At 38.7% G+C, this 26,871-nt stretch overlaps 1 protein-coding gene across 1 annotated transcript in view; it reads left to right on the forward strand.

Annotated features, from left to right (window-relative positions):
- The window catches only part of Sh3bgrl (SH3 domain binding glutamate rich protein like), an 80,025-nt gene that overhangs the window by 37,950 nt on the left and 15,204 nt on the right, over nt 1-26,871 (forward strand). The window contains exon 2 of the mRNA XM_028855986.2: nt 23,313-23,498. Within this exon, the coding sequence (XP_028711819.1) occupies nt 23,313-23,498 (186 nt within the window). The remainder of the gene's footprint in view (nt 1-23,312; nt 23,499-26,871) is intronic.

Raw genomic sequence — 26,871 nt, forward strand, 5'->3', positions numbered from 1 at the left:
AAAGTATTACTTTGAAGTGATAAGCCTGGAATGTGCAGAAATTGTTTGCTTTTCTATTTTCCCATTTGGCAGGCACGTCTTATTGCCTCGATGTTTTGCATATCCTGTTGAGACATCCGTTTTCCCTAGCCCATCACTTGATGAATTGATGAATTGTTTCATCTTCCATCCACTTTACTATTCAGGTGCAACTGCTCCTTGGGCTCTTTTTTTTTTTTTTTTTTTTTTTTTTTTTTTAAAGCAGTAGTGAGGGTTGAATACAGGATTTCAGGTTTGCTGGACAAGTGATCTTTTGCTGAACTATGTCCCCAGCTGCCTCCCCCCTTTCTTTGGAGACAGAATCTCACTCTGTAGTCTGGCCAGTTTTCTTAAACTCCCAATTTCCCCACCTTAGCTTTCTAATTGCTGCTGGTGTTACAGGCATGGGCACCACCCTCAGCAACAGTTTTCCTTCCCCTTTACATTCTGTGGGGATTTTAAAGACAATAGACTCAAACATAGGGAGTGGTGTACCATCGTGTCCTTCCCTCTTTTAAGATTTGACATGGTCCAGAATGGTCTGCTGTTTTTCACAGGCAATTTCAAGCAGGTCATAAAAATGTAGATGGTTCCTCGATAGGGCGTTCTCTGTTTTCAAATTACATTTGAAGCAGTGGGTTCCCATTACAAATAGTTGAGCAATTTAGAAACACTTTAATAGTCTCAGTTAAGCAAATTGATAAAGGATGTAAAATCAGTTTTGTGTTATGTACTCATAAAATGGAATTGAGATCTGCCTGCCTCTGCCTCCTGAGTGCTAGGATTAAAGATGTGCACCACTATGTCCAGATTCTCTTGAATTCTTTAAGAAATTGTGTTTATATTTAGTATGTGCCTAAATATAAAGATACATATAAAATAGCATGAGTATGGAGTGTGTGTGTGTGTGTGTGTGTGTGTGTGTGTGTGTGTGTGTGTCACAGCACATGTGTGGAGGTCAGAGGACAAGTGTTAGGAGCCATTCCTCTTTCTACTGTATGGGTTAGAAATTGAACTGAGATAATCACGTTTTTTGGTGGAAATTGTCTTTTTTGCTAAAGCCATCTTACTGGCCCATCTTTTTCTTTCATGACTTGCACAAAACATTTGTGAACAGTTAGGTGTAACTTTTATTTTTAATATTTTGTTTTGTTTGTTTGTTTGTTTCTTTTTGAGACAGGGTTTCTCTGTGTAGATCTGGCTATCCTGGAACTTACTATGTAGACTGCGTTGGCCTCAAACTCAGAGATCTGTCTGCCTCTTGTCTGATGGGAATAAAGGCATGTACCACTATACGTGGCTATTTTAAGATTTTATTAATTCTCTTCTTCCAGTGTTATTTTGATTTTCCTATAGTAAATATGGCCAGCAGAAATAGTTGTTAATAATACCGCATTATAATATGTTAACAGCAAAATGTTCTTTGTCGACGTTTTAATCCTGTAACATGGATGAACTTCATTTGCTGAAAGGGGTGTGTGGTGCTGAATAAGAGCTGACTTTGATAGGACTTTCAAAGTTCTTAGACGAGGCTCTGTGAGACCTTTTCATCTCTTTTTGTTTTGAAAACATTCTATTTCCCTTTGAAATCCTTAAAGCACGTTTGGACTTAAGGCATATAAATAACAGTGTGACCAAGACCCTATGTACCTCCACTTATTTCCTAGGCATTTTTAAATAGCATGGACGATTGTAATTTGGGGCTTTGGGCTCTGCCCCTTTTTGTTGCCTTTCAGATATATATATATTAAAAACTTTAAGTTAATCTTTTAAGTTAGCACACAGTATATTTGGCTTCATGGTGTTTCACACATAATATGTGAATATATTTACTCATCGCTCTTCCTCATTGGCCCACTCCATCCTGCCTGGAGTCTTCTTGCTAGTCCCCTTCCTGTGCCCCAGCTACGCCTGCCTTTAGCTTCCGTGCCACATGTACTCTCCTTCCTCCCCCATCCTTTGTCCCTCTTTTCGTATCTCTTCTCATGGTCCCCATTCTAGTTACATGATCTACACATGCACACATACACAAATTTAAATTTATACTTCACACATGGAGAAAGGGTGCAGCATTGGCTTTTCTGTTTTTTTTTTTTTATTTTATTTCACTTAACATAAAAATTTCTAGTTCCATCCATTTTTGTGAGAACTTCATTTGTTTTTCGTCATGGATGAATAATTCCATTATATGTATGTACTATATTTTTTATCTGCTAATATATTGATGTAGACTGATTCTGTTTCTTAGTTATTATGAAAAGTGCAGAAATGAGTATGGATGTGCAACAGTTGAATGGTAGCACCTTAAATACATTTCAGTAGTTATTGCTGATATTTATTAGCTGATGAGTAGTCCTGAGACATTTAGATTTCCACACACTGTAGAATTGAGCACTTCAGTGCATAGTCTTTGGCTACATGGATTCAAGTCATATTTGGTAGTTCAAACTCCTCTTTACTGGTGGTTAATTTTTTCATCCTAGAGACTGTCTCCTTATACAGGATTTTATATAGTCCACACAAGCCTCAAACTCATATAGCTCAGGCTGGCCTTGAACTCCTGATCCAAAGCTTCTTCCTCCCGAGTGTTGGGATTACACGCATGTACCACCATGCCTGGCTTAGATACTATTTCTTCTCTCTGTCTCTGTCTCTCTCTGTCTCTGTCTTTCTCTCTCTGGTGTTTTGAGACCGGGTTTCTCTGTGTAGTTTTGGCTTTCCTGGATCTCACTCTGTAGACCAGGGTGACCTCAAACTAACAGAGATTCACGTGCCTCTGCCTCCCGAGTGCTGGGACTAAAGGAATGTGCCACCACCGCCCAGCTTTAGATATTATTTCTTTATCAAATGAAGATACTAATACCAACCTTACAGAAGCCTTTTAAAGATTAAAGGGTAATGTAATACTTTTCACAATGTGTGTAGTATATAATAGCCACTCAATAAATGTAAACTAACATCATTGTGGTGGTGATAGTGTTTAACTTCAGCACAGAAAATGAACTTAAATTTGAGAGTTTAAGTCCCTGTAATTCGGGGGCCCAGCCTGCTAATTCCTGATCTGTCTCAGAAAGCAAGTGCACGTTGAGAAAGTTTTGAGAGGTTCTGGTCATCAGAAATCAGAGCTTAGGTGGCACAAAAAGACAAAGTGACTTTTTAATGCTTGGGCTTTGTAGGTAGCTGAGTCCGTCTGAGGAGTTGTCCTTGAAACTTGCCATAGCTGACAAAGGTTAGTAACAAATGAGGAGAAAAACAGTGCCTTGCATGAGCAGTACGATACAGTAGTCACTGTTTCCTGCTGGGAAGAATTGCCTGTCTGTCACCACCTAGAAGACTTCTTGAAAAATGAAAGTTTCTTGGCCACGTATTACCTGACCTGTGGCCTCTGCCTTCTTCTATGGCACAGCCTACTTTGCTCCTGCCTCCCTGTTCTCCCCTTTCCAGCCTTATAATAGACACCATACTAACTGTATATATTTAGTTAAGTAGCTGTGCAGTCTGCCATCTCTTGCCTTCAGCCCCTTGAAGGATTATCACTGACTCGCCCTTACTGAAGGGGTACAATTTTCTAATTGATAATTCTTTTTTATTTCTTTGGCTTTGGTCTTGACATTGCTTCTGTGTGTCTCGACTTTCTTTGTGGTCTGGGTTTCTGCCCTGACCCGTCATTTGGCCAGTAGTAATTTCCTTTTATTAGAGTATCTGATTTAGAACATGAATAGTCAACTCAAGGGCACAGTCTTTGTAATCATTCTGTATTTACGTCTTTGTGCCCCATGTAGACCATGTCCTGTGCCTTCTTCACTGTGAAAGAGCACATGTGCCGGGTGTATGAGAAATGGTCCAGGAGGCTGCATTGGAATTGGAGCAAGGAAATTGAGCAAGACTTTCCTTATTAGGTGGAGGGAATGGGCATTGCTGAGAGCAGTACAGGAAGCGCAATGTTGAGTGTTGGGTAAACATTCCTTTGTCTCTTACTGTGCAATATGAGGGCCATCTGCTTGTGAACTCTTGGGAGGCCGTATTCAGAATTTTATTCCTGAGTGGTGTAGACTTACTAGATCAGGATCCATGTGAATGTGACTCACCATTTTGTATTTTGAACGACAGGTACACCATTAAAAAATAGTTAAATTGGTCATACACACACACACAAACACACACACACACACACACACACACACACACACACACGGAGGGAGGGAGGGGGGGGAGAGAGAGAGAGAGAGAGAGAGAGAGAGAGAGAGAGAGAGAGAGAGAGAGAGAGAGAGAGAGAGAGCGTGAGCTGAGGATCTGACAAAACTAGGCCATGCCTTTAAGCACTGGAAAGGCTGTCATTCTGAGAACTAGCAGTGGCTTCCAAAAACAAGGGTCCATGGTTGGGGGAACAGGCGAGATATAATACATAGATCTGTAAGACAAAAGCAAAGAAATGATTCTAAGTAAACTCCAGTCAGCTCTGTGGGTGGTAATGGTAGTGCTGGTAGTGGTATATGTAACCTCCAGAAACAAACAAATTAGAGTAACAGTGCAGAGAAGCCTGCTAAGTTCAAACTCTCATGGAACATCTTACAAAAGGCGGTAGAAATATGGGGTGCTGTGCAGCAAAATGGCATCTTCAGGACACAACATAGCTCTTGCTCTCATGAAGTTCCTCTAGCTGTGGTTACCTGGGCAACCCTTGCACGATACTGGGCCTATGAGCACTTCATTATGGATAGGCCAGGGACCTAGTGAGGCCCAACCCTTTCTGAGGGAGTATTGGTAGCTAATGTTCACTAGGGCATGGAGTACATTATTTTCAGTGACATGAACTCTGCTAAGTTGCCAGCAAATAACCTCCCACCCATGCTCATAGAAGCAACTTTGATCAAATTCAGTGGATGACACACAAACACAAAAGACAGGAAGGGAGAAGAGGGACAAGGGAGGGCATCTGTATCTTGAGAAGGGGTCCAGCAAGAGAAGGAAGGAGGGCAATAGAGAGCACTGGGGATGAGAAGGACAACAAATTCCCTTCTCATTCAGGCAAAGTCACGTGTTTGGTATTCCCCCCTTCCATTTTTTTCAGAGTTAGGAATTGAATACAGGGCCACATAGTTGCTAGACAAATGGTTTACCAGTAAGCTATGTTCCTAGCCCTTGGTCCCCACTTTAGTTTTGAGATAAGGGCTCTCTAATGTGGACTAATCTGGCCTTGAACTTGTGCTGATCCTCCTGCCTTAGCTTCCTGAGCATTGGGATTATTGACATGAGCTAAGGATCCCAGTTCATTTTCCTCTTTAAAAATAAATTAATTATAGCATACATTCACTTACATGTATCAGCCTGATTTATGTAAAGGCTACAGAATTACAATGTTTTCTTTCTTGATACAAATTTTCAGGGCCAAATGCTGGCTCTTTATAAGGAAAGCCATACAGCATTTTGAAAAATGCAGGATTTCCTTTTCGTTTTTCTCAGTAAGTAGTATTCACAAACAGGTAGCAGGCATGTTCTTTCCAATGGTACCAGATTTATTGGCATTAAGCATGCAGTATATATATCCAAAATTTTCCCTCTCTTGGTTGGATGAAAGAGTGTGAGAGGTTTTTTTTTTTTTCCTGTGACTGGATATGCTGATGAAACCAGAGACATTTGCTTTCTAGAGTAAACCATTCCAAGGAAAACCGTTTTCAGTCCTGAGGGAGGTGTGGCTCTCCCGTGTGCGAAGCCAAATGGGAAAGTTACTGTAATACACAAGGCATCTTGGTAGAAAAGGGTAAAATGATTGCAGCTGTCTTTTGCATGGAAAAATTTATAACATTACCAACAAGCTCCATATATATGTAGTAGTTACAGCAAATATTTGTGCCTTGACTTTTGGTAAAATTGGCTGCATAGGAAGGATGCTGTAAGGAAGCAGAATTTCCAGGTCCTCACAAATTACCCCTTCATGTAAATGAATCCCATAGGGGATGCGGTGACAGAATAGGACCTGGACTACTCATCCCAACTGAGTTCGTGTTATAGATGAACTCTGAATATTTATGAAATCAAAACTCACCAAAGAAAAAAATCCTGCTTGTATTTTAGTGCTAACACCAAACATCAGAGTCCTTAGGTCATAAGCTTTTAAATTTCATGAAGATTTTGTAGTAAAAATGGCCAATTGTTTTTCTTTAAATAAAAATTCTTGAGTAGAATTTGATTTATTTCAGCAAACCATTTTCTGAATGTGTGGAATGTGTGTCTTTATTTGGGAAATGAATGTATTCAGTGTAGCCTCAAGGGGAAAAATGTATTTAATAGCATACCATTAGGTAAAGAGAAAAAAATTATTATTTGATTATACCAAGCTCCAGTCTTGAGTTTCTGATGTGGATCTTAAAATCTTATTGGGTTTAATGAACACCACATAATTAAAGAAATTTCCTAAGACTTTCCTGAAGCAAGAAGCACCTAATACTCTTCTAATTATCATAAAATGAGTTTGGTGTACGACTTCATGCAATAGGATTTAATGTCTATGTGTAGTTTCAGATTTTGACTTGAAAGTAAATACTGGAAAATGTATTTGACAACATGTGTATTACGTGAGAGGAACTATTTCCAGTGTGGATCTTAAGTAAACAGGACAATTTTTGTTGTAATTACATGTTTAAATGCTGATCTGTTTGGTTCGAATGCTCTGCTCTGCCATTTGCTGGCTGTGTTGTTTGGCAAGAGAGTTTACGACTGTGCAGACTGTTTTCTCATTAGCTAACATGAGACAGTCGAAGTGTTCAGTGTAATAGCAGGTAGGGAAGTGGTTCTAAGTGTTTCACTGAAGTACGGCAAATGGAAATTTTAAATCTTTATGGAACAGAAATAGCATTTGCGTATCTTATTCTCCCGACTGAATATGGGAGTGGTGGTGACTTTGCTGGGTGTTGCATATAAACATGGACTGAATAAAAAAAAATGAAAATTGCTAGTTATTTTTCAAGCCCTAATTTAGGTAAAAATAGTAAAGCAGGGAATGTTAAGTTGTTTTATTTTTTCAATCCTTTCTGTGTTTTTACATCAAGACAAAAATAGTTATTTTTAAGGGGTTTCATTCATTCTAGAAGATTGTTGCTTTTGCTCTGTTTTCTTATAAAGTCACCAAATGGTTAGTGTTAAAAGCATGCCATATGCTATAAGGAATCATTAGCAAACATTTGTCATATAGATCTTTTCAAAGATCCATACATGTTTAAGGAAACTGTATATTTGCCAAGAAACAAAGCAACATAATTTTTCAAACACCATGATTGTCAGGGACTCCATTACCTGTCTTTGGTTAATTATACATATGATGCTAGTGCAGTTAAATACATTTCAGTGAATTTGGTATCATCAGATCATTAGGTGACGCCTTATAAGTCTCCCTTATTGTACTTCTTAATGAAGACAGTGAGATATATCTTACTGTCTTGTCATAAAACTAGCCTATATATGCCCCAGCCTCTTTCTCTTTGCGGTATATGGATTCCTATTGGAACCTAAAAAGATTTGGGGCACATTTATAGCAATCAGTTGAGCACTTAAAAAAAACATAATATAAAATGAATATTTTAATTCTTGTAATTTTATTCCTTCTAAGCTATGCGTATTCTTATTACTGATAAAATAAAAACTAAACAAAGCAAAAAATTTGTTTATATAACATTTCAGTTCTTTTTTTTTCTTTTTATTATTATTATTTTATTTATTTTTTTATTTTACAATACTATTCAGTTCTACTAACAGCCACAGATTCCCTTGTTCTCCCCCTTCCTGCCCCCTCCCAATCTGGGAGGAGGGGACTGGACCTGCCTGGACTGAGTCTAACATTTCAGTTCTTACACCAGTCATCTGAGTCTTTCTGTCCTCTCCTTTATTAGTATTATTTCCTAGTGCTGGGATATGAGCCCTGGGCCCAGAGACAAAGCACTCTACCACTGAGATACACTGCTAAACCCATGCACTTTACTTTTAATAGGGTTTTTCTTTTGATAATTGCCAGTTGTAGGTTTTTTTAACTTGAGTAAAATTAGAGTTATTTCAGCAACTCTACACTGAACCAGGATCAGGATGCCTAAGACGGAAGTGTTTAGAGAGAGAATAAATGCTTTCCAGCTTGTCTAGACTTTCACTGGTGTCATGATTCACTTTTGTCTTTTGGCACACACAAGGAGATTTGGTTTTAGAGTAAGAAAAGTTAAAATGTAACCTCACCCCCAAGAATGGATTTCACAAATAAACATCCCACCTTACAAGGGACTGCATTATATCTGGAGGTAGAAAGTTAAGTCTGCTCCATGAATTTTTGAAACACCCATGATTTATATTTTTTAATTGAATTGTTATACAAACGAACTCCTACAGTGTTTTTGCTTAACCAGGTGGTAAAATTATAGGCTTGCATCACCCAACACAGCATTTGATTCTGAGATTAGCTTCACCTTGCAAAACCTGTAAGGCAAGAATGAGAAGCTATTTCATAGCCAAAGTATATTGTAAGTGGTGGTTGTTGGCAACAGTATCCTTTGCTGATTTTTTTGTTTTTGTGCACAACTTGTGGGCAGATCCACTGATTTCAGTATTCTCTTCTTATACATACAAGTATCATTAAACCATATTGTGATTCCCTCTAGAGCAAAGGGCAGGTTTGCTTACTGCTCATTATAAAAGATACAGGTCTCTTAGTTGGACCGTGCTTATCACCTGTAGAACAGGAAAGAGGTACAAGGAAATGCTGATGTTCGAACTAATGTTGTCTTGGGTGTTCTGTGTTTTCTTGCAGCACCATAAAAATTATGGCAGGCTTGCTTGATAACAAATAGGATAAAGTTTCTGACCCTTTAGCACTTTGCAAGTCAGTAGTACTTATTGTTGGACATGCTGTCATTTTTGGTAGTCACAAGACCACATAACTATGTCAACAATTACATTGCACAAAATTTGCAAGTCCAGCCCAGACTTCTTTTCTCTTAGCAGTCTTTGTTTACTAGCTTACTAACTTTTTGGACCATTTCATTCTGGTCTTGCCTAACTAATTAGGTGATACATGCCAGCTCTTCTCAGCTGGATAGTCTGGAACATGTCTCATTGTCCTGAGTGTGGGAGTACATTCGTGGTGCCCTCAGGAATGTCATCTGGGGCACTGTGTTCATTTCAGGCTTCAGACTGGCCCCTTTTCCTACAGCAAATGAATTTGTTATCATAAGAACACAGAATTTTCTGGTCTATTGAAGTAAAGCCTTTTAATTCTCTTTGTAAGGAATGATAGCACCTCACCATGATAAGGGTCAGGGGCTGGGGTACAATACTGTAGCTAAGGTAGTCAGAAAAAAATAGTATTTGGTATTTTATTTCTGTTTAAAAGTGCTTTCTGCACAAGTGAGTAGCCTTTTAAATATGAAAAATGTGGCAGAGATTCACCAGCAGTTTGTATTTGTTTAGTAATTGCTTCCTGAGAAAAGCCTAGGGAGAATGACTTCGACATGACGAGTACTTTCTATTTTCTTCTCTGAGACAGAATCACACATATCCCAAGCTGGCTTGCGATTTGCTGTGTGGCTCAGGACGACCTTAAACCCATGATCCTCTTGCCTTTACCTTCCAGTGCTAGGCAAACACTCTGCAAACTGAATGATATCTCCAGTCCATTTTTTCCTGTTTGTGCATACCTCGGTGTGTGTGTGTGTGTGTGTGTGTGTGTGTGTGTGTGTGTGTGTGTGTGTGTGTGTGTGTGTAACTAGACCAATAATCGTTTCTCAACTCATCCTGTGCAGTGAAGAAATTAAAAAATTAGATTGCTAAATATTTATCAGTATATTTCTCTGTGGAGTTTTCTAACAATTTTTTTTTAAAAGTAAAACAAATTACAGTGTCAAATGTTTGCATAAAGCCACTTGAACTCCTTTACCTTAACTCAACTACACCTGATGATGACTTTTTAATTGGGCAGCAGCTTTTAAATTTTTCCATGTGCAAAAAAATTTGTGCACAAAAATAAATAATGAAATGGCTTGCTTTTTTAGCTAGACAGGGTTTCCATCATTATTGGCAATGTTGAACATGTGATATACAAAATTAGAAAGAAGTACTTGCGAATATTATCCAAGTATACAGAGATTTGAGGTCCATTGCTATTGGGCCTTTAAATAGTAAAGATTAAGGATAAATAAATTGAATTGTAAAAGATGAACTGAAAGCCAGACACAGGCCTGTTTGTGCCTGACTTTATTCCTAGCATTTTTTCTCCCTGAGACCAAGATAGGATTGCAGTGACTTTAAGATGACCTCCTTGACATTGCAATTACAAGACCCGCAAAGGATGGATACCAAAATCTTGCCTTGTAAACAAGCAAAAACCCAAACAATAACAAAAATGGATTTGGAATTGTGATCCATTTCTAGGAATTTGATCAGGATGGCAAAAGATTGTAATTTGTTTCTGCATTTGATGGTTTTCCAGAGTGAGTGGCCTGAGATGCTTTCTGTCCTGACTTGATGCAATTCTCAATGGTTCAAATGTCCTTGAATCTTTTTCTGTTTTGCCTCTTCTTTCTTTTTACCATAATACTACTTTTGAATTTGAGAAAGTTAATGTCTTAAAATACATTTATTATATTGGGGAAGATTTTGTGTATGGGAAAAACATTTTACAGGGCATAAAATGCAGTGAGACAAAAGTAAAAACACCTTCCTTTCCTTGGAAAGACAGGACAGCGGTTAATTTTCTTTCAATGGGAAGAAATTAAGAAGTGCATTTCTGAGAACTTGCATACAGCCCTGTGTGGGTATTATTGCTATTATTTGTATTATTCGCAGAATTGTTTGGGGGAACTTTTTGAGGTTAAGGCGATGACTTTCTTACTCCTTGCTATTTCACAATATTTTCTGTTACCTCTTCTTCTCAGACATAAGTGTTGGTGGAATTTTACCATGAACAGAAGCAATAAATTGAATGGGTAGGTTTTGAGGGTTGAGGTTTAGATTGACTTAGGCACTTTTTCTTCTGCTGCATACTTTACCTTTATGCTGGGAGTGGCAGTTCTTTTCCTTTTGGAGTAAATTGCCATCTAATGTAGCCAATTTAAGAAAAGGTACCAATTTTATAATGTGACTAGATTTTTTTTTTTGTAAATGTGGCGATTGACTTTGAGGCTTAAGAATTGTTTCGTTTAACAAAAGTATTATTTGACAACATTTAACTTCCAATCAGCTTTCTAATAGACTGTTAGGTTCAAATTACCTTTTGGATTGTTGTTTAAATGATGTAACTTCTGAGCCTTGTGCCTTAGGAGTTTTGTTGTAATTTGCATCTTTCAAACTCTTGGAAAGAGAACTTGGTTTCCCGGTAGTCCTTTGGAGTTTTAGTGGGTTTCTGTTTCTCAGAGCCCTGTGATATGAGGAAGGTCACTAGCTCAGACATTTGTCCAGCATGTTACATATCATTTGCCTTACAGTGGCTTCCTAGCAACTGCATTGATCCTATTAACACCTTATGTCCTCATGTGTGGTTTTTATATTGGTATTGATAGCATCTTCAGAAAGGTTTTATTGAGTTGCACATATAAATCTTATTATGTTTGATTCCAAAGTCTGATTCCTCATCTACACACTTTCATTCTCATAAAATCCCATAAGGGATTTTTCCTGGATTGTGGCCTTTTCACCATGGAGTCATTCACTGTGTTTAATACCTTGAGGGCAGTGATTCTCTCGAATTCTCTGTCTCTGCCTCTGTCTCTCTGTCTCTCTCTCTCTCTCTCTCTCTCTCACACACACACACACACACACTAGAGCTTACTTTCATTTACTTATTAATTCCTTCACCACGTATTTATAAAATAAACTATAAAATAAACTGTGAGTCATGATGATCAAAATAGACAAGGTCCCAGCCATGTGACAACTTTGAATTTACAACCTAGCTAATTTTCTGGTAGGTACTGCAATAGGCTCACAGTTTCTCTTCTCTATGATTTTTTTGTGCGGCATTTCTGAGAGGCAGGTATTATTATTATTATTAGTCTCAACTAACAGATGATGAATTTGAGACTCAGAGGGTTAGTCAACTTTCTCTGCCATACACAATAGGTAGAAATTCTCTGAGAGATTCAAAGCTAAGTCACTTTTGTCCTGTATTGATTTTCTGTGCTATAGAGCAGATTATTGTAATTTTTCATCTTGAATCAGCATCTATTCATTACATTATAGTGCCCGTGGGTCAGCAGTCGGGGTATAATTTAGTTGAATTCTCTGCAAACCGGCAGTCAAGGTGTGAGCTCTCACTGACTTCTGACTGGGAGGCTGCGTTAAGGCCGAATCAACTTTCGTGTTCATGTGCCTGTTGATAGAATTCATTTTCGTGAGACTCCAGAATTTGTTACCTTCATTGTAAACACAGGCGACTCCTGTGAGAGTCTTGTAAAGAGACCCTTGTCTAGCGTGACATTACAGTGACATCTCTTCACCTTTGCAGTGCTCTCTGGACTGTACACAAGAAGTCCTCCCACCCTCAGAGTGAGGGGATTGCACAAAGAAGTACATCGCTGGCCGGCCTTCTGAGGAAGGAGCACATAAGACTCTTTACATTCTTGCCAGGCTTTTAAGAACATATCTTTCCTTTCTTTTGCTTTTTCACAGTTGAAATTACCAAAACACATAATTTTCTAGATTTTCCTTTTAGTGTTGTAAAATCTTCCCGTGTTGCTACACAACCATACAACATGTGCTTGTTTTCAGTGGACACACAGTGTTCTTGCAAGTAACCACACCACAGACATTCATTTAAGTCTGAATGGGCATATATGCAGAAAACTTTCAAATCTCCACTGTTGAAAAGAAACAAATAACAGAAACTCATCAGTATATCACACACAATTTCTTCAGGCACATTATTTTGCTCTCTTTTATTTACTTAAACAAGGAATCTGAACATGAAATTACAAGATGAAGAATTATGAATATTTCCATGGCTGTTACCACACACTGGGAAAAAGCTTTTAATTTCATTTGACTTTGATCCCACTAATAGGAACATTATGATCACTGGAAATAGAGATGATGCCTGTGTGTGCTCTTTAATCCTCCTGTTTTGCTGGAGAGGAATATGGGGCATTATATCCTCTTCAGGTCTATGTGAAGCTCTCAGAATCTGGTTCTACTTGTAGGTGAAGAGAACATGTATCCCCTTAGGTCTTAATCTTACTGAATTATGTCATATCTGTGAATTTTTTTTCTGCTCACAGTGAGCTTTTCCTGTAGTGGGACAGAGTTTGTATCCTGAGACACTTTGGAAATCTATTTGCTTCTTTGGGAGGAGGTAGGTTGAATGACTTGACTTACTCAGATACAGCATTCTGGTGTTATATGCATACCCCTTGGCCACACATTTCATAATAGCCTGTCAGTAGAAGAGGGAAAAGAAAAGAAGGCCAGCGGATGTGACACACTGTAGATTGGCTAATAGTTGTTATCTGGTTAACCCTCGTGTTACTTTCCTTGTGATTTCAGAACTGATAGAGTTGATGGCTACAGCCTTCTCTTTTCAAAAGGCATCTTGTGAGCTGCAGATTTTAGCTACCATATTTGGTTCTCATCTGCCTGCCCTGTGACTTCACATCAGCTGTTTGAGGATTTGTGTTTTTGCTTATCCTTATATGGGAAGGCTGCCTGGTGACTCTGTCTGACCGGAATTAGAAGCCCTGTAGCATTAGCAGGAAGTGGCTTTAGGACACAGTTTCCTGACTGCTGGAATTTGTTCCATAGAGAAAGGGATAAATGGAAAACATATTTTTGTTTGTAAAATCACCATTTTATTGTTCTTAATGCTCCTTATAACCATTCCAATTCCCTTTATTCTATTATTATGATGCTGTTCTCCTAAAGAGGATTGAAATCTATATAGAAAACAAGTCTACTGAGTTCTTTATGATAGTAATTAAGGCAGGAAAGTGGGAGCTGAGATGAACAGGTTTATTTTGAAAATCTTAGTGTAACACTAGTCTGGAATTTTTGAGTGGAAGAGCTGTAATGTTAGAATAGTTCCAATTATTGGACTTTGATAGTTGCTTCTAACAGTGAGATTCATTTGAAGGAAGGGTTTTTCTTTAAGGATACTCCCAAAGTTGCAAGAATAGCCTAGGGTACCTGTTAACCCTGTTTCCTCTGAATAGTCAGTTCCTGTAGTCTGGTGTAGTCATGAGTCACTGACACTTTTGTGGAAGCATGTCATAATGCTCTTCATTTCACATTGTCTATGTGCCTGAAAAAGGTTTCAAATGGAGATAACTGTGTGTACAGGCAATATAATTCATATGAGAGCCGTTTCCTGCAGAAACCTCTAGACACAAGCCACTAACACTGCATAAAACCCTTGGGGATCTGGGGGATGGTGGTATATGCCTCTAGTGCCAGGACTCAGGAGGCTGAGGCAAGGGGATTGTAGGTTGGAGGTGAGTGTGGACCATGTATGGACATCTTCTCTCAAAAAGAACGCAGTAGGGACGGGGATGTGATTGAGTGGTAGAAGACTTGCTTACAGTACACGAGACCTCGAGTTTGATCATCAGCACTGCAAATCAAGAGCAACAGCAACAACAACAACCACCGAATCTTAAAGGGGAGGGAAAATAGAGTAATTCTATTACAGTCTCAAAAATAAACAAAAAAGGACACTAAAAAAGAGACTCCAGGTTTTCTTGCTGCTACTTTTGACCAGGCTTTGAAATGAAGACTGCTACAAAAATTATTATGAGCCACATCTGTGCTCAAGACAACTTCAGTAAGTCAACAGATGATCTAATTAGGAGGAGGCATCAAGCATGGCAGTGCATTATTTGTTATTCCGTATACTTAGTTTTTAAGTGGTGATTTTTACTCTGGCAGAGATTGGACAAGTGTGTGATTTGGAACAAGTTTCTTAATCCATCTGAGCATTAGTTTCTTTGTCGGAGTGTCTGGAATGAAAATAATACCAGCTGCTTCAGAAGATTATTGTGAGAATAAAATAAACTAAACACATGAAGAGCTTACCACAGTGCCTGGTTCATAGGAAATGCTTGATAAATAGTAATTATCACATTATACTTTACAGTGAGCTTATACGTGGTACAATGCAAAAAGGGACCTGATACATATAGCTTATTGCTAACACATTCAGCATGTCTAGTCTTTCCTCTTATTAGTCTAGTCTTTTTGTTGTTGTTGTTGTTGTTTTCCGACACAAGGTTTCTCTTTGTAGCTTTGGTGCCTGTTCTGGATCTCTCTGTAGACCAGGCTGGCCTCAAACTCACAGAGATCCTCCCAGCTCTGCCTCCTGAGTGCTGGGATTAAAGGCATGCCTCACCACCACCCAGCTTTATTAGTCTATTCTTAATTCATCTACTTCCTTGAAGCAGAGTTATGCCAGACTTTGATTAAGGGCTGGTTAGATCTAATTATTTAAAATCATGTATTAGTTTAGGATTTATATTTTATAATTATAACTTATATTTTCCTTCAGATCTTAAATTTTCTATTATTATTATTATTATTATTATTATTATTTTATTTTAATTGGTTTTGGTTTTTCAAGACAGAGTTTCTCTGTGTAACAGCACTGGCTGTCCTGTAACTTGCTCTGTAGAACAAGCTGTCCTCGAACTCATAGAGATCTACCTGCCTCTGCCTCCTGGGTACTGGGATGAAAGGTGTACAATATCACTGCTTGGATATTATGTTATTTTTATTGTATAAAAGCAGTGAGTGGGGCTGGAGAGATGGCTCAGCGGTTAAGAGCACTGGCTGTTCTTCCAGGGGTTCTGAGTTCAATTCCCAGCAACCACATGGTGGCTCACAACCATCTGTAATGAGATCTGGTTTCCTCTTCTGGCCTGCAAGCAAACACAGAACACTGTATACATAATAAAAAAATAATTCTTAAAAATAAAATAAACAAATAAAAAATAAAAGCAGTGAGTGATCTTGAGGCCTAGATTGTATTAAAGAGTATCATTTTCAATTAGTCTGTAACCCTATAACATTAGCAGACTGGGTCAAAGACTGAACCCTTTCTTCTATTAGAGGATCCTGAACTGGAAGTGGGTATTTCAGATGTCTTTTTTTCTCCAAATGCTGTGGAAACTTGTTCTTGTGCACACACTCATTCAGCCAATAAAAGAAACAAAACTCTGTTATATAGAATTTACAATTAACATCTATAACAAGAACACATAAAAAAGTATGACCTTTGAAATAGTGTCTGTCACTGTGCGTCCCAGCCTGGTCTCAGATCCTAGACTCATGGGATTGTCATCCTTCAGTTCCTCAAGCACCTGAGACTACATGTGCAAGCCACTATGCCAAGGAGTATTACCCTTTATAAGATTTTATCAGTATTATATAAAGTTTCCTCTTTATTTATTTGTTTGTTTAGTGTGCACGTGTGAACGCCAGAGGACAGCTTGTGGAGCTTGATTCTCTCTGTCTGCTCTGTGGGACCTGAGAATCAAACTCAGGTTGTCTGGCTTAGGTGCCATGTTGCTGGCCTAAGAATTTCTTAAGACCATAAGCACAGAAGGTAAAATGGGAGAAGACTGGCAAGTGTAGTGCTATAACATAAAATTTGCGGTTAAAGAATGTCTAAATTTGAACTTCTGTCACATACTGGTTCTCTGATTTTGGGTAAATTTTCATAATCTCTTTGAACCTCAGCAATCTAATCCATAACATGAAAATCAGGATACTGCACTACAGTGTATTATGAATGTCTAGTGAAAAAATACACATGAAGTACCAATTGTAGTTAACTGACACTTAATTGCTATCCCCAATAACTATTATTGATATGAATAAGAAGCCAAGTCTGTTTCCCAGCAATTGCCTTATTTATTTTTGATGTCTTTATTTTGTGTGTATGGGTCTTTTATGTGCATCTGCACACTGCATGACTGCCTGCTCCCTGTGGAGTCCAGAAGAGGTGTCGGTGCTCACCCTGGAACTGGAGTTACTGGTTGGGAGCCACCGTGTGGTTGCTGGGAAGTGAACTCAGGACCTCTGGAAGAGCAGTGAGTGCTCTGAACTGCTGAGCCATCTCTCTACCTCTACCCAGGCTTTTTTTTTTTTTTTTTTTTTTTTGAATAGCTGCAACTTGAAATCTGGTGGATCTGGAAATAACAGCAGGGAACACTTTCTGATAGCCCAGAATTCCTCTTGAATCCAAGTGAGCTCATAGTTTTTAAGCCAAGGAGTTCTCATTCTTGGGAAACTTCGGGGCTTTATTCTATGTTTTTGCTTAGAACAGCTTTGATCCCTCTGCATGTGGAATAGGGTAACATTTAGGGACTTTACAGAGCTCTGGAGATGTCTAAAGGTACCGACTTTGTATCAGCTTTGTTCTAGGACTTTCAAGTGTTATTTTGGAAACCATAAGGATGGAGGAGAATCTATATGCAAACCTGGCATAGTGGCTTGCACATGTAGTCTCAGGTGCTTGAGGAACTGAAGGATAACAATCCCATGAGCCTAGGACCTGAGACCAGGCTGGGCCGCACAGTGACAGACACTATTTCAAAGGTCATACTTTTTTATGTGTTCTTGTTATAGATGTTAATTGTAAATTCTAGATAAGAGAGTTTTCTTTTATTGGCTGAATGAGCGTGTGCACAAAGGAACAAGTTTCCACAGCATTACCAGCATCTGTGTACAAGAAATCTTGCTAGAAGGAATGTATGTTGACTTAAAAGGAATGTAGGCTGGCATATTTTACATTTCACAGGCACCGCTACTTCAAGAATAGGTGGAATATCTTTCACTGAGAAAGGTGCCTAAGGCCTAACTAAACTCCACTCGTAAACAGTTGCCTCCAATTCGTTTTTAAAGTACCCATATCTCTAATATGATAACTGATGTGTTTAATCCAAGGATGTGTTTTGAAGACATGTTTACACATAAAAAGTGAATTATGAGAAAGCCACCCTATTTAACCTCAAAGATGGGTGCATATCACTTTTCAGCAATGTCGCCTATGTTGCTAATTATAGCCACCAGGGAAATTTCTCGACTTTCCCAGGCTCTCTGACGATGAAGTACTGTCAGATTTTCACTGTGAAGTTGGAGTTTTAGAAAGAAAACTTTGTTCAAGCATAGGCTGGCCTTATCGACTTCCAAATACATAGTGTGGACAGGGAAAATGATTTAATTTCAAATTCACAATGTACAGAAGGGAAAAGCATGAAGAAACCTGACATATACTCCATTTAGTATATCAAGTAATCAAGGTTAATGTCAGCCTAGTAAGTTATGTTCCTATCCGGTGTGCTCTGGCATGGTAGACTGAGAAAGCTGTTCATCCTTTATATGCTCTTTCCCCAAATTCATAATTCCTTCCGGTCTTGTTATCAGGGAGTAAAACAAGGTGAGGTCTGACTTGAGAGGCATTGCCATATGTCTGACAAGTATGCTTCAAAAGTGCCGAGATGGTGGGGAGAATGGTCTGGGAAATGTCACGGAGCAGAAGAAACTAAGGGGACATGATGGCTAAGCAGAATGTGGTATCCCGAAAGGGAACAGAAAAACGGCGTTAAAGGAAAACATGGTGAAATTCGAATAGCCTGGGGTTTAGTTGCTGCCTTCTTACTTAATGACAGATGTACTTCTTTGAGGGGAAACTGAGTAAGAGATGAGTGGGAACTCTATTTCTGTGTCTATTTCTATGTGGATGGAAAGACAGAAGTTAAAGGCATGGTCCCTATGCCCAGGTGCCTTAACATCTCACCAAAGGACTATAACTTCAACGTATGAAATGGTTATCAAACATTGTGACCAGTAGCCCCCTCCTCCATTTCCATGATTTCACTCTTTAGCTTTTTGTGGCAAATGGTAGTCCAAAATATTGATGGATCCAGAAAATAATAGTTCGTAAAATTTAAATTGCCATTCAAAGTAGTGTGATGAAATCTGATGCCATCCTGTTCCTCTCAGCCAGGATGTGAGCAGTCTCTGTCCATCATACCCATGCTCTACGCACTACCCATTGTGTGTGCTAGTTGAGAGCGAGAGCACAGTCACATAAGTTTTGTGACAATATATTGTTGTAACTGTTCTATTTTTAGCATTAATTCTTATTGCTATCTTACTGTACCTAATATATAACTTATACTTTATTATGACCATGCATATTCCAGAAAAAATACAGTACATAAAAGCTTAATCCTATCTTCAATTTCAGTGATGACCAGGAGCCTAATACTATGTGGATAAGGTGGGACTGCTCCAGACTGGGTAATATAGACTGCTGGCAGTCAGAAAGAGACAGTAGAGACCCTGCTGAGAACGTCACACAGGGAGTGGACCTGGATGAATAGGTTAGAATGGCGTTATTGGGGACAAGCAATAGTCTCCCTTCTTAAATGAACATAAGTATTAGCATAGAGAAAGGCTTGGAAATTGCTTCTTGGAATTACATGGGAAGGCAGTGTCTTGTACCTTTATCACATGGCATTTAAAGTTTATACAGGGGGAATCTAGGCAAAAATCTCAGCTTCTAACCCAGGCTGGCCTCAGAACCCAGTGATCATCCTCTGACTCAGCCTCCTTAAGTGATGGGATTATAGGCATGAACCACTATGCCTGGACAGAGGAATTCTTTCTTTTCCTTCCTTCCTTCCTTCTTTCCTTCCTTCCTCCCTCCCTCCCTCTCTCCCTCCCTCTCTCCATTTTCATGTGTATATGTGTAGGGTGCATACGTGTGCTTGCATATTTTTGACTGAGTGTAGGCACACATGCACTTGTGTGTGCATGCATGTAGAGGCCTGAGGTTGATGCTGGGAATCATGCTCATTTGCTCTTCCACCTTAGTCATTGAGGCAAAATCCCTCAGTCAAAGCCATGGTTTGCTAGGCAGCTTGCTTTTGGAGTAAGGGAATTCTTAACACTTACCTTAACTCGGAATTGTTGCCTTGTTGTAAACTGGTATGCATTGCAGGTTTTACTTACTCAGTTGATTGTGACCTGAGTATTTTGAAACAAGTGAGGACAGGGAACTCTACTGCTGTTCATTCACTTCCACTCACTGTTAAATCCTTAGCACAGGTTAGGAAAAGGCGGGGCCTTCTGTTGTTGTTGAGTTGCCCTTCCTGAGCACAATTTGAAAGAAACACAACCAACTAGAGAGAATAAGGGAGTTGACTGGGTCACAAATTGGAATTTGTCTAAAAAAGAAAAACCCATTTAACTATACAGTTGTGGTTTTCATTTGTAGATTTCAGTTGTTTGTAAGAAATGTAGAAGTGGAGCACATGACCCAGCTTATTTTATAATACTAAGCCTTCAGTTTGTCTTAAGTACAGTATGTTGTCACTTTGGGGCTCAGTTTTCATAGCTGGCCGGTGTGTGTGTGTGTGTGTGTGTGTGTGTGTGTGTGTGTGTGTGTGTATGATGTTTTTCTTCAGCTACTGTCCGGCTTGTTTGTAAGAGAGGTCCCACACTGTCTCAGAGTGTGCCACAGAGACTAGTGAGATCCAGGGATCTGCCTGTCTTTGTCTTGTTAATGCTGGGATTACATGTGAGTGCCATCATGTGCAGCTTTTTTTTAAAAAAAATTCTGTTTCTGGGTAAAAATTCAGAATCTTGTGCTGAGGCAATTTATCTTCCCAGCCCAGTTTTATTAATCTTTACTAAGTTCACCTTCTTTGACTAAAAACACGGAGATGGGTGGAGACTCTTGTATTGGTGCTGTCATTATTACATTTAGCCTAAAGGCATTGCTAATAGCAACTATTGCTTGCTCTTTTTGTCTTACTGGCTTTGTAATTCACTGGTCCCTTCTCAGTTAACCATCCTGCATTGTTCTGTTAGCATCTAACTTAAGTAGTGTGTTACAGTTGAGCTTATGTCTATGGCTTAGCTCTCCAGTAGACTGTAATATTCAGAGGATACAAGTGCTATTTTTCTTTAGAAGTAGACTCCAGTAAAGTGCTTTGTTTATCACTAATGACAGATCTAAGAAATACTATTAAATAATTGTTAGGTACCATTTCTGATGATAATCTGCTAGGGCTGTATAATTCTTATTGTTGGAATTCTAGGTCCTGAAAGTACCACATTTTATATTTCCTCAGATCTGTAAATAGACTAACAATTCACAAATTACTTGATACATTGAATGAACTTCCCTACTATGTGACAAAGGTTGGAAGTCACTGACTTGAGCCTTCCTCCAAGTATACTGTATACTAGATGTTTGCACTTACTGACTCTCAATGATTATTTTTCAAATTTTCCATTTAGAAATGAAAGTTTAATTTTATATATCAGTGAAGAAATAATAGTATTAGAAAAATTAATTTTGTGGTATATTTTTTGGATTATAATTCATCTTTTTGAAAGTACTTTTAGTATTCCATCCAAATAGGCACCAGAAATTCTAGTTTTTACTGGAGTTAATTGAGAAACTTTACTTGGGTTGTATTATTTAAAATAAAATATGTAGCCATAGTCATAAATAATTTTGACCAACATATAACCCCTGCATGTACACACAGGTACAGGAGGGAAATGTGAATTTAGAAGGGCTTGGCATGTGAGTTTCTTTCTTCACATTTTGATTTCCACTGTGTGGGCTACTTCTTTATAATATATTTTACTTTGAATTTTTTTAAAACGCTTCTGCCTTGTGTGTCCTCCGAGTATGACTCCATAAAATCTTTTTTCCTACATATTCTTTATATAGTTAGTTCAGATATGTTACAAAGGGGCTTTAAAGCTGGGCGGTGGTGGCTCATGCCTTTAATCTCAGCACTCGGGAGGCAGAGCCAGGCGGATCTCTGTGAGTTCGAGGCCAGCCTGGGCTAAGGAGTGAGTTCCAGGAAAGGCTCCAAAGCTACACAGAGAAACCCTGTCTCAAAAAACCAAAAAAAAAAAAAAAAAAGTGGCTTGAAACATAGTTATATGAACATAGATATGTGAGATAAGGTTTCCAAATAAATGCATTTCAGAGGTTTCTCCTAGGTAGGAAGTATTAACTTGGTGTGATAAGGAGACAAAACAAGTATGTAATCTCTATGTAATAATTGAATGAAGTAGCAGGAACATGGAAAGGCATCTTAACTGTGCATGTTATGAGCTAATGAGTAGTACAGGTTATGTTACAGACTTAGTATATAGGCAGATTTTGCTCTGAACCATTAAAATAGGCTGAAGGGATTCTGAGGCACGTGGAGTCATTTCTGCTGGTTAAGGTGCTTGAATTAACCATCCTTGTGCAGTTAGAGATAGGCATGAGCTAGAATTATGTTGACATTATTTGATATGGGAACTTTTAGTGCAAAAAGGTGAAAGTGAGACTGATAAAAGGACCTGCAGGGTCTTCACTTTTGAGACATCATCAACAAGACAATGTTGAGGGAAAATGTATCTTCCGTCCTGCAAATTTGATCTATGTCTAAATTCATGCCTGCTGACTCATAAGTATTAACTGTGTTGTATAGACAAATTTCTAAGTGGTCTTATTAAATAAAAATCATGGAGCCAAATATAGGGGTGAAAGCCTTAGAGATCAGGGAAATAGTGAGAGCCACCAACCAACCTTATCTCACCAGCTCTGTAGCTTCCAAAATGCCATGACTTCCTGTCTACCCAGGCTTTTATTGCCTTGCTGTTCTGCCCTCTCATTGGCTCTTAGCCCAGCTACCTCACTTCTTTGTCACCTGTACTGACCTCCAGGTCTCTATAATTGGTACTGGGATTAAAGGCCTGTGTCACCACACTTGGCTCTATTCCCAAGTGTTGCCTTGAACACAGAGACCCCGCCTGCCAAGTAATTAGACTGCGGGCATGTGCTACCACTGCCTGACTTTTGTGTTTACTTAAAATGGCTTGTTATTTCCTCTGATCTCCAGGCAAACTTTATTTATTAACATACAAATAAAATATCACCACATTTCAGCACAAATAAAATATCACCACAGTGTTGAAATCTCTATCACTAGAATTGAATGGTAAATTATTTTGACCTTTTAGTAAAGATCTCATTACTTTTTTATTAAAACTGTGTCATTTTTGTTTATTTTTGTGATTGTCATTTACATTTCTTCCTTCCCTTTATCCCTCCAAACACTTCCATATGCATCCACCTCCACTTTCCTTGAAATTCATGACCTCTTTTTTCATTAATTGTTATTGCATGCATATATGATTTCAATATACTTACATATTCTTAAAAAAAAAAAAAACTCTGTTGAGTCCAAGAAAAGAAAGAAAAAGAATAAACGCTACTTGCTTAACAGTGTCATTCCCCTCTCCCCTTTGGCTCCTAGATTAAGAAGAAACAGCAAGATGTGCTTGGTTTCTTAGAAGCCAACAAAATAGGATTTGAAGAAAAAGATATTGCAGCCAATGAAGAGAATCGGAAGTGGATGAGAGAAAATGTACCTGAAAACAGTCGACCAGCCACAGGGTACCCCCTGCCACCTCAGATTTTCAATGAAGGCCAGTACCGTGGGGTAAGGAAGCAGTTTCAGTCTTGTTTATTGAAATATATTGCCTCCAATGAGCTTCCACCTTTCAGCTCTCCCTCCTAGCCCAGGGACAGCCACTTCTGCACACAGTCATCGGCCCTCTGCAGCCACCTTAAGCAGTTACATAGTATTTTGCTTTCCGGAAACAAAAATCAAACAAACAAAATGTGTAAATGTGTAAGGACAAACACTGGACGTATGGTTGGCTTTCTGTTTCTTCAGTTTGATTCCAGTCAGACCATGGCCTGAGTGTTGGCTGTCATCTGGACCCTCATGTTCCTTTCCTGACTCCTGGGGTGTAGATTCTCCACTGGAAGTTCCTCTGCAGTGGGACTCCCTCTTTTATGAACAGTCCTATTCTCTCCTCTGAGTCTTTCTTTCTAGATCTATTATTTTTGAGACAGTTGGGACTGGCCTCAGATTCCTCTGTTGCTGAGGATGATCTTGTACTACCGATCCTCCTGCTTGATCTCTGATTGCTGGGATTATAGGAGCTTTCCACCACACCTGGGCTTGAATCAATGTTTTCAGAGGCACCAGTACAAATCCTCGACATCACTGTTTTATAGAAGACTGAAGATGATGCCTTTTCTTAAAGAACCTCTTATTGCTCATTAGTGCAGTGTAGGGGAGGGGTAGAGACCAACACGGGGAAGTTCAGTGACAGAAGTTTTTTATCAGTGAATTTGTCAATTCTTTTGCAGATTACATATGTTATTGAACATGGGACCAGTGTGTAAACTATATCTGAAGATAGGTGAAGGCACCTAGGCTATTCTTATGAAATTTCTGCAAATCAGTACCTAGAAGGGGCTGCAAATGTCAGCCAGTCCATGGCCAGGTTGTATTTACGTAGTTAGGACACACACACACACACACACACACACACACACAACACAAAATACAAATTAAAATAGAAGCCATGAATTCAAGGGGGAATTCATTGAAAGGGAAAACAATGAAATTAGTATTTTAATTAAAAATTAAAACAATTGAAAAAATGGTCAGTCAGTCCAATGTAATCCAATATGTGATCTCGACTGTTCATTTTAGAACTATTGTTTTTTAGTGGCATAGAAGTTGGTACATATTCTCATTTTACCATGTGATGTTTTGATCCAAGTGTGCATTATGGTAAAGCCACAAAAAAGATGTGCACATCTTCTATCTTCAACCATTTGTCATTTTTTTTTCCGTGTGCGTTGAGTACTTTCAAAGTCCCCTTAGTTTCTTGAAAATATAAAACATATTGTTTCTATCTCCTTTTTGAAAAGCCTGTGTTTGATTTTTGAAAACAAACACAGTGTGGGTCACAAGAGTTCATCAGGAAGCCATATCTCCCTGGTTTAGCTCTTCCTTCAGGGGAATGGATTATCTTGTGGGGAAAACGGGGGCAAGTATCACTAAGAATTACCAAGCTGGAAGTGAAACTTCAGGAGGTGAGACCCAGTAAACCAAATACATATGTATTGGTGGAAAAGGAATCCATTTTCTGTCTAGTGTTGCTTTGTGCCTGACCGGGGGGTGGGGGGTGGGTGGGTGGGGGAGAGTTGAATGACAAGGAGAATTAAGATTGCAATCCCAGAGAGAAGAACTTGTAGCAGTCACTCACAGAAAACTTGTCCACTAGTGGTTATGCTCTGTGCTTTGTGCATCGTAATAATTCTCATACTTATCTGGAGTACCAGGCAGCTTTGCTAGCAACATCTTGCATTTGCTAATTTCTGGATCCTTGCCATCTTCTGTTTGCCCTTTTTTACTTGGAGATACCGAGTAATTAGCTTTCCCTATTCATTTTCTTTTACTTATCCGAAGAGTTCCCAACCTTGGTACTACTGACACCTTAGAAGGACAACTCTTTGGTGTGTAGAGATCCCCCGTGCACTGTAGGAACTTTCACAGGAACCTTGCCTTCTACCCATGCAATGGCAGTAGCATTCACTTTCTGAACCATGAAAAATGACTCTAGGCATTGCCAGATAGCCCCTGGGTGGAAATTACCTCCTACTGAATGCCACTGAACTGTGGCACAGGATCTGATTATCTGACTAGATGATGACAGAGGTTCCTAGTCTACCTATATATGTGAAACTCCGCTATACAAGATAGCAAATTTATAAGGAGAATTCAGTTCTGACAGTCTTGTTGTAAGAATGAAATGAGAATTAACATGGTAACAAAATATGGTGTCATGCATTCTTGGTTAATGTGATTGGGATTCCAGAGGTGTAAATCAAGTTTCTTTACATTTTCTCCCTAAGAGAATTGCTTCAGAACGCAAACTACCTTGCCTACTGTTGTATATTTAACATCAAGAACACTGCTTATGCCAGGCATGGGACATATGCCTACAATCCCAGCTCATTCGGGAAATATGGAAGATAAGGACTTTGAACCCACCCTGAATTACATAGACCATTTCTCAAAATAAACAAAAGAACAGTGTTAGTCTATATAGTTGTATACTTAATAAACATTTGTGGAACAATTGAATTGATCTGGTTTAATTAAGGAAAAAAATGTTCTTTAGGTTCACAAACACTTGTTTTTTCTGTGTCTGGAACCAACAAATGATAATATAACTTGACCCTGAAATACTTGAGATAGGCAACTAGATCCTCTACATAGCATTATATTACCAGATTTTTATACAGATTGTAGAATTGCTTTATTTCACATGAATCTAAAGACTTATGTAAGTTGTTTTAAATTAATTTTTGATAATAAAAATACTTGCCGGGCGGTGGTGGCGCACGCCTTTAATCCCAGCACTCGAGAGGCAGAGGCAGGCGGATCTCTGTGAGTTCGAGGCCAGCCTGGGCTACCAAGTGAGTTCCAGGAAAGGTGCAGAGCTACACAGAGAAACCCTGTCTCGAAAAAACCAAAAAAAAAACCAAAAAAAAACAAAAAAAAAACTTTCCTGTATGACTCCTGTCTTTTTCCCTTTTGAGACAGGGTCTTCAAGATCTCATTTTGTAATGCAGGGTGACCTGGAAGATGCTATATGCCCCAGCAGGCCTAAATTCATGATTAGGTATCTGCCAGTTAAGTGTTAGGATTACAGACATATGCCACAATGCCTGATACACTGAAGTCTTTTGAATTGTATTTTAGTTACTTACAACTGGTTACGTGGGGATATTGTATATATGTTTTAAACCTTGAATAATTTACCAGTCTCAGCATAGAATTGGTGTCAGAATCCTGCTAGTTTCACTTTGGAGTAAGGACCTCAAAAGTTTATCCAGGATGTAAGAAAAATATGTTAGTATCAATGGTACTATTCTCTGCTTTTATAAGCTTGATTTGCTCAGATTTTACATGTGAGAACATACATATTGATGTGTATCAACAGATA

This window comes from Peromyscus leucopus, chromosome X (genome assembly GCF_004664715.2).
Source record: "Peromyscus leucopus breed LL Stock chromosome X, UCI_PerLeu_2.1, whole genome shotgun sequence".
In the NCBI taxonomy this organism is placed as follows: Eukaryota; Metazoa; Chordata; class Mammalia; order Rodentia; family Cricetidae; genus Peromyscus; species Peromyscus leucopus.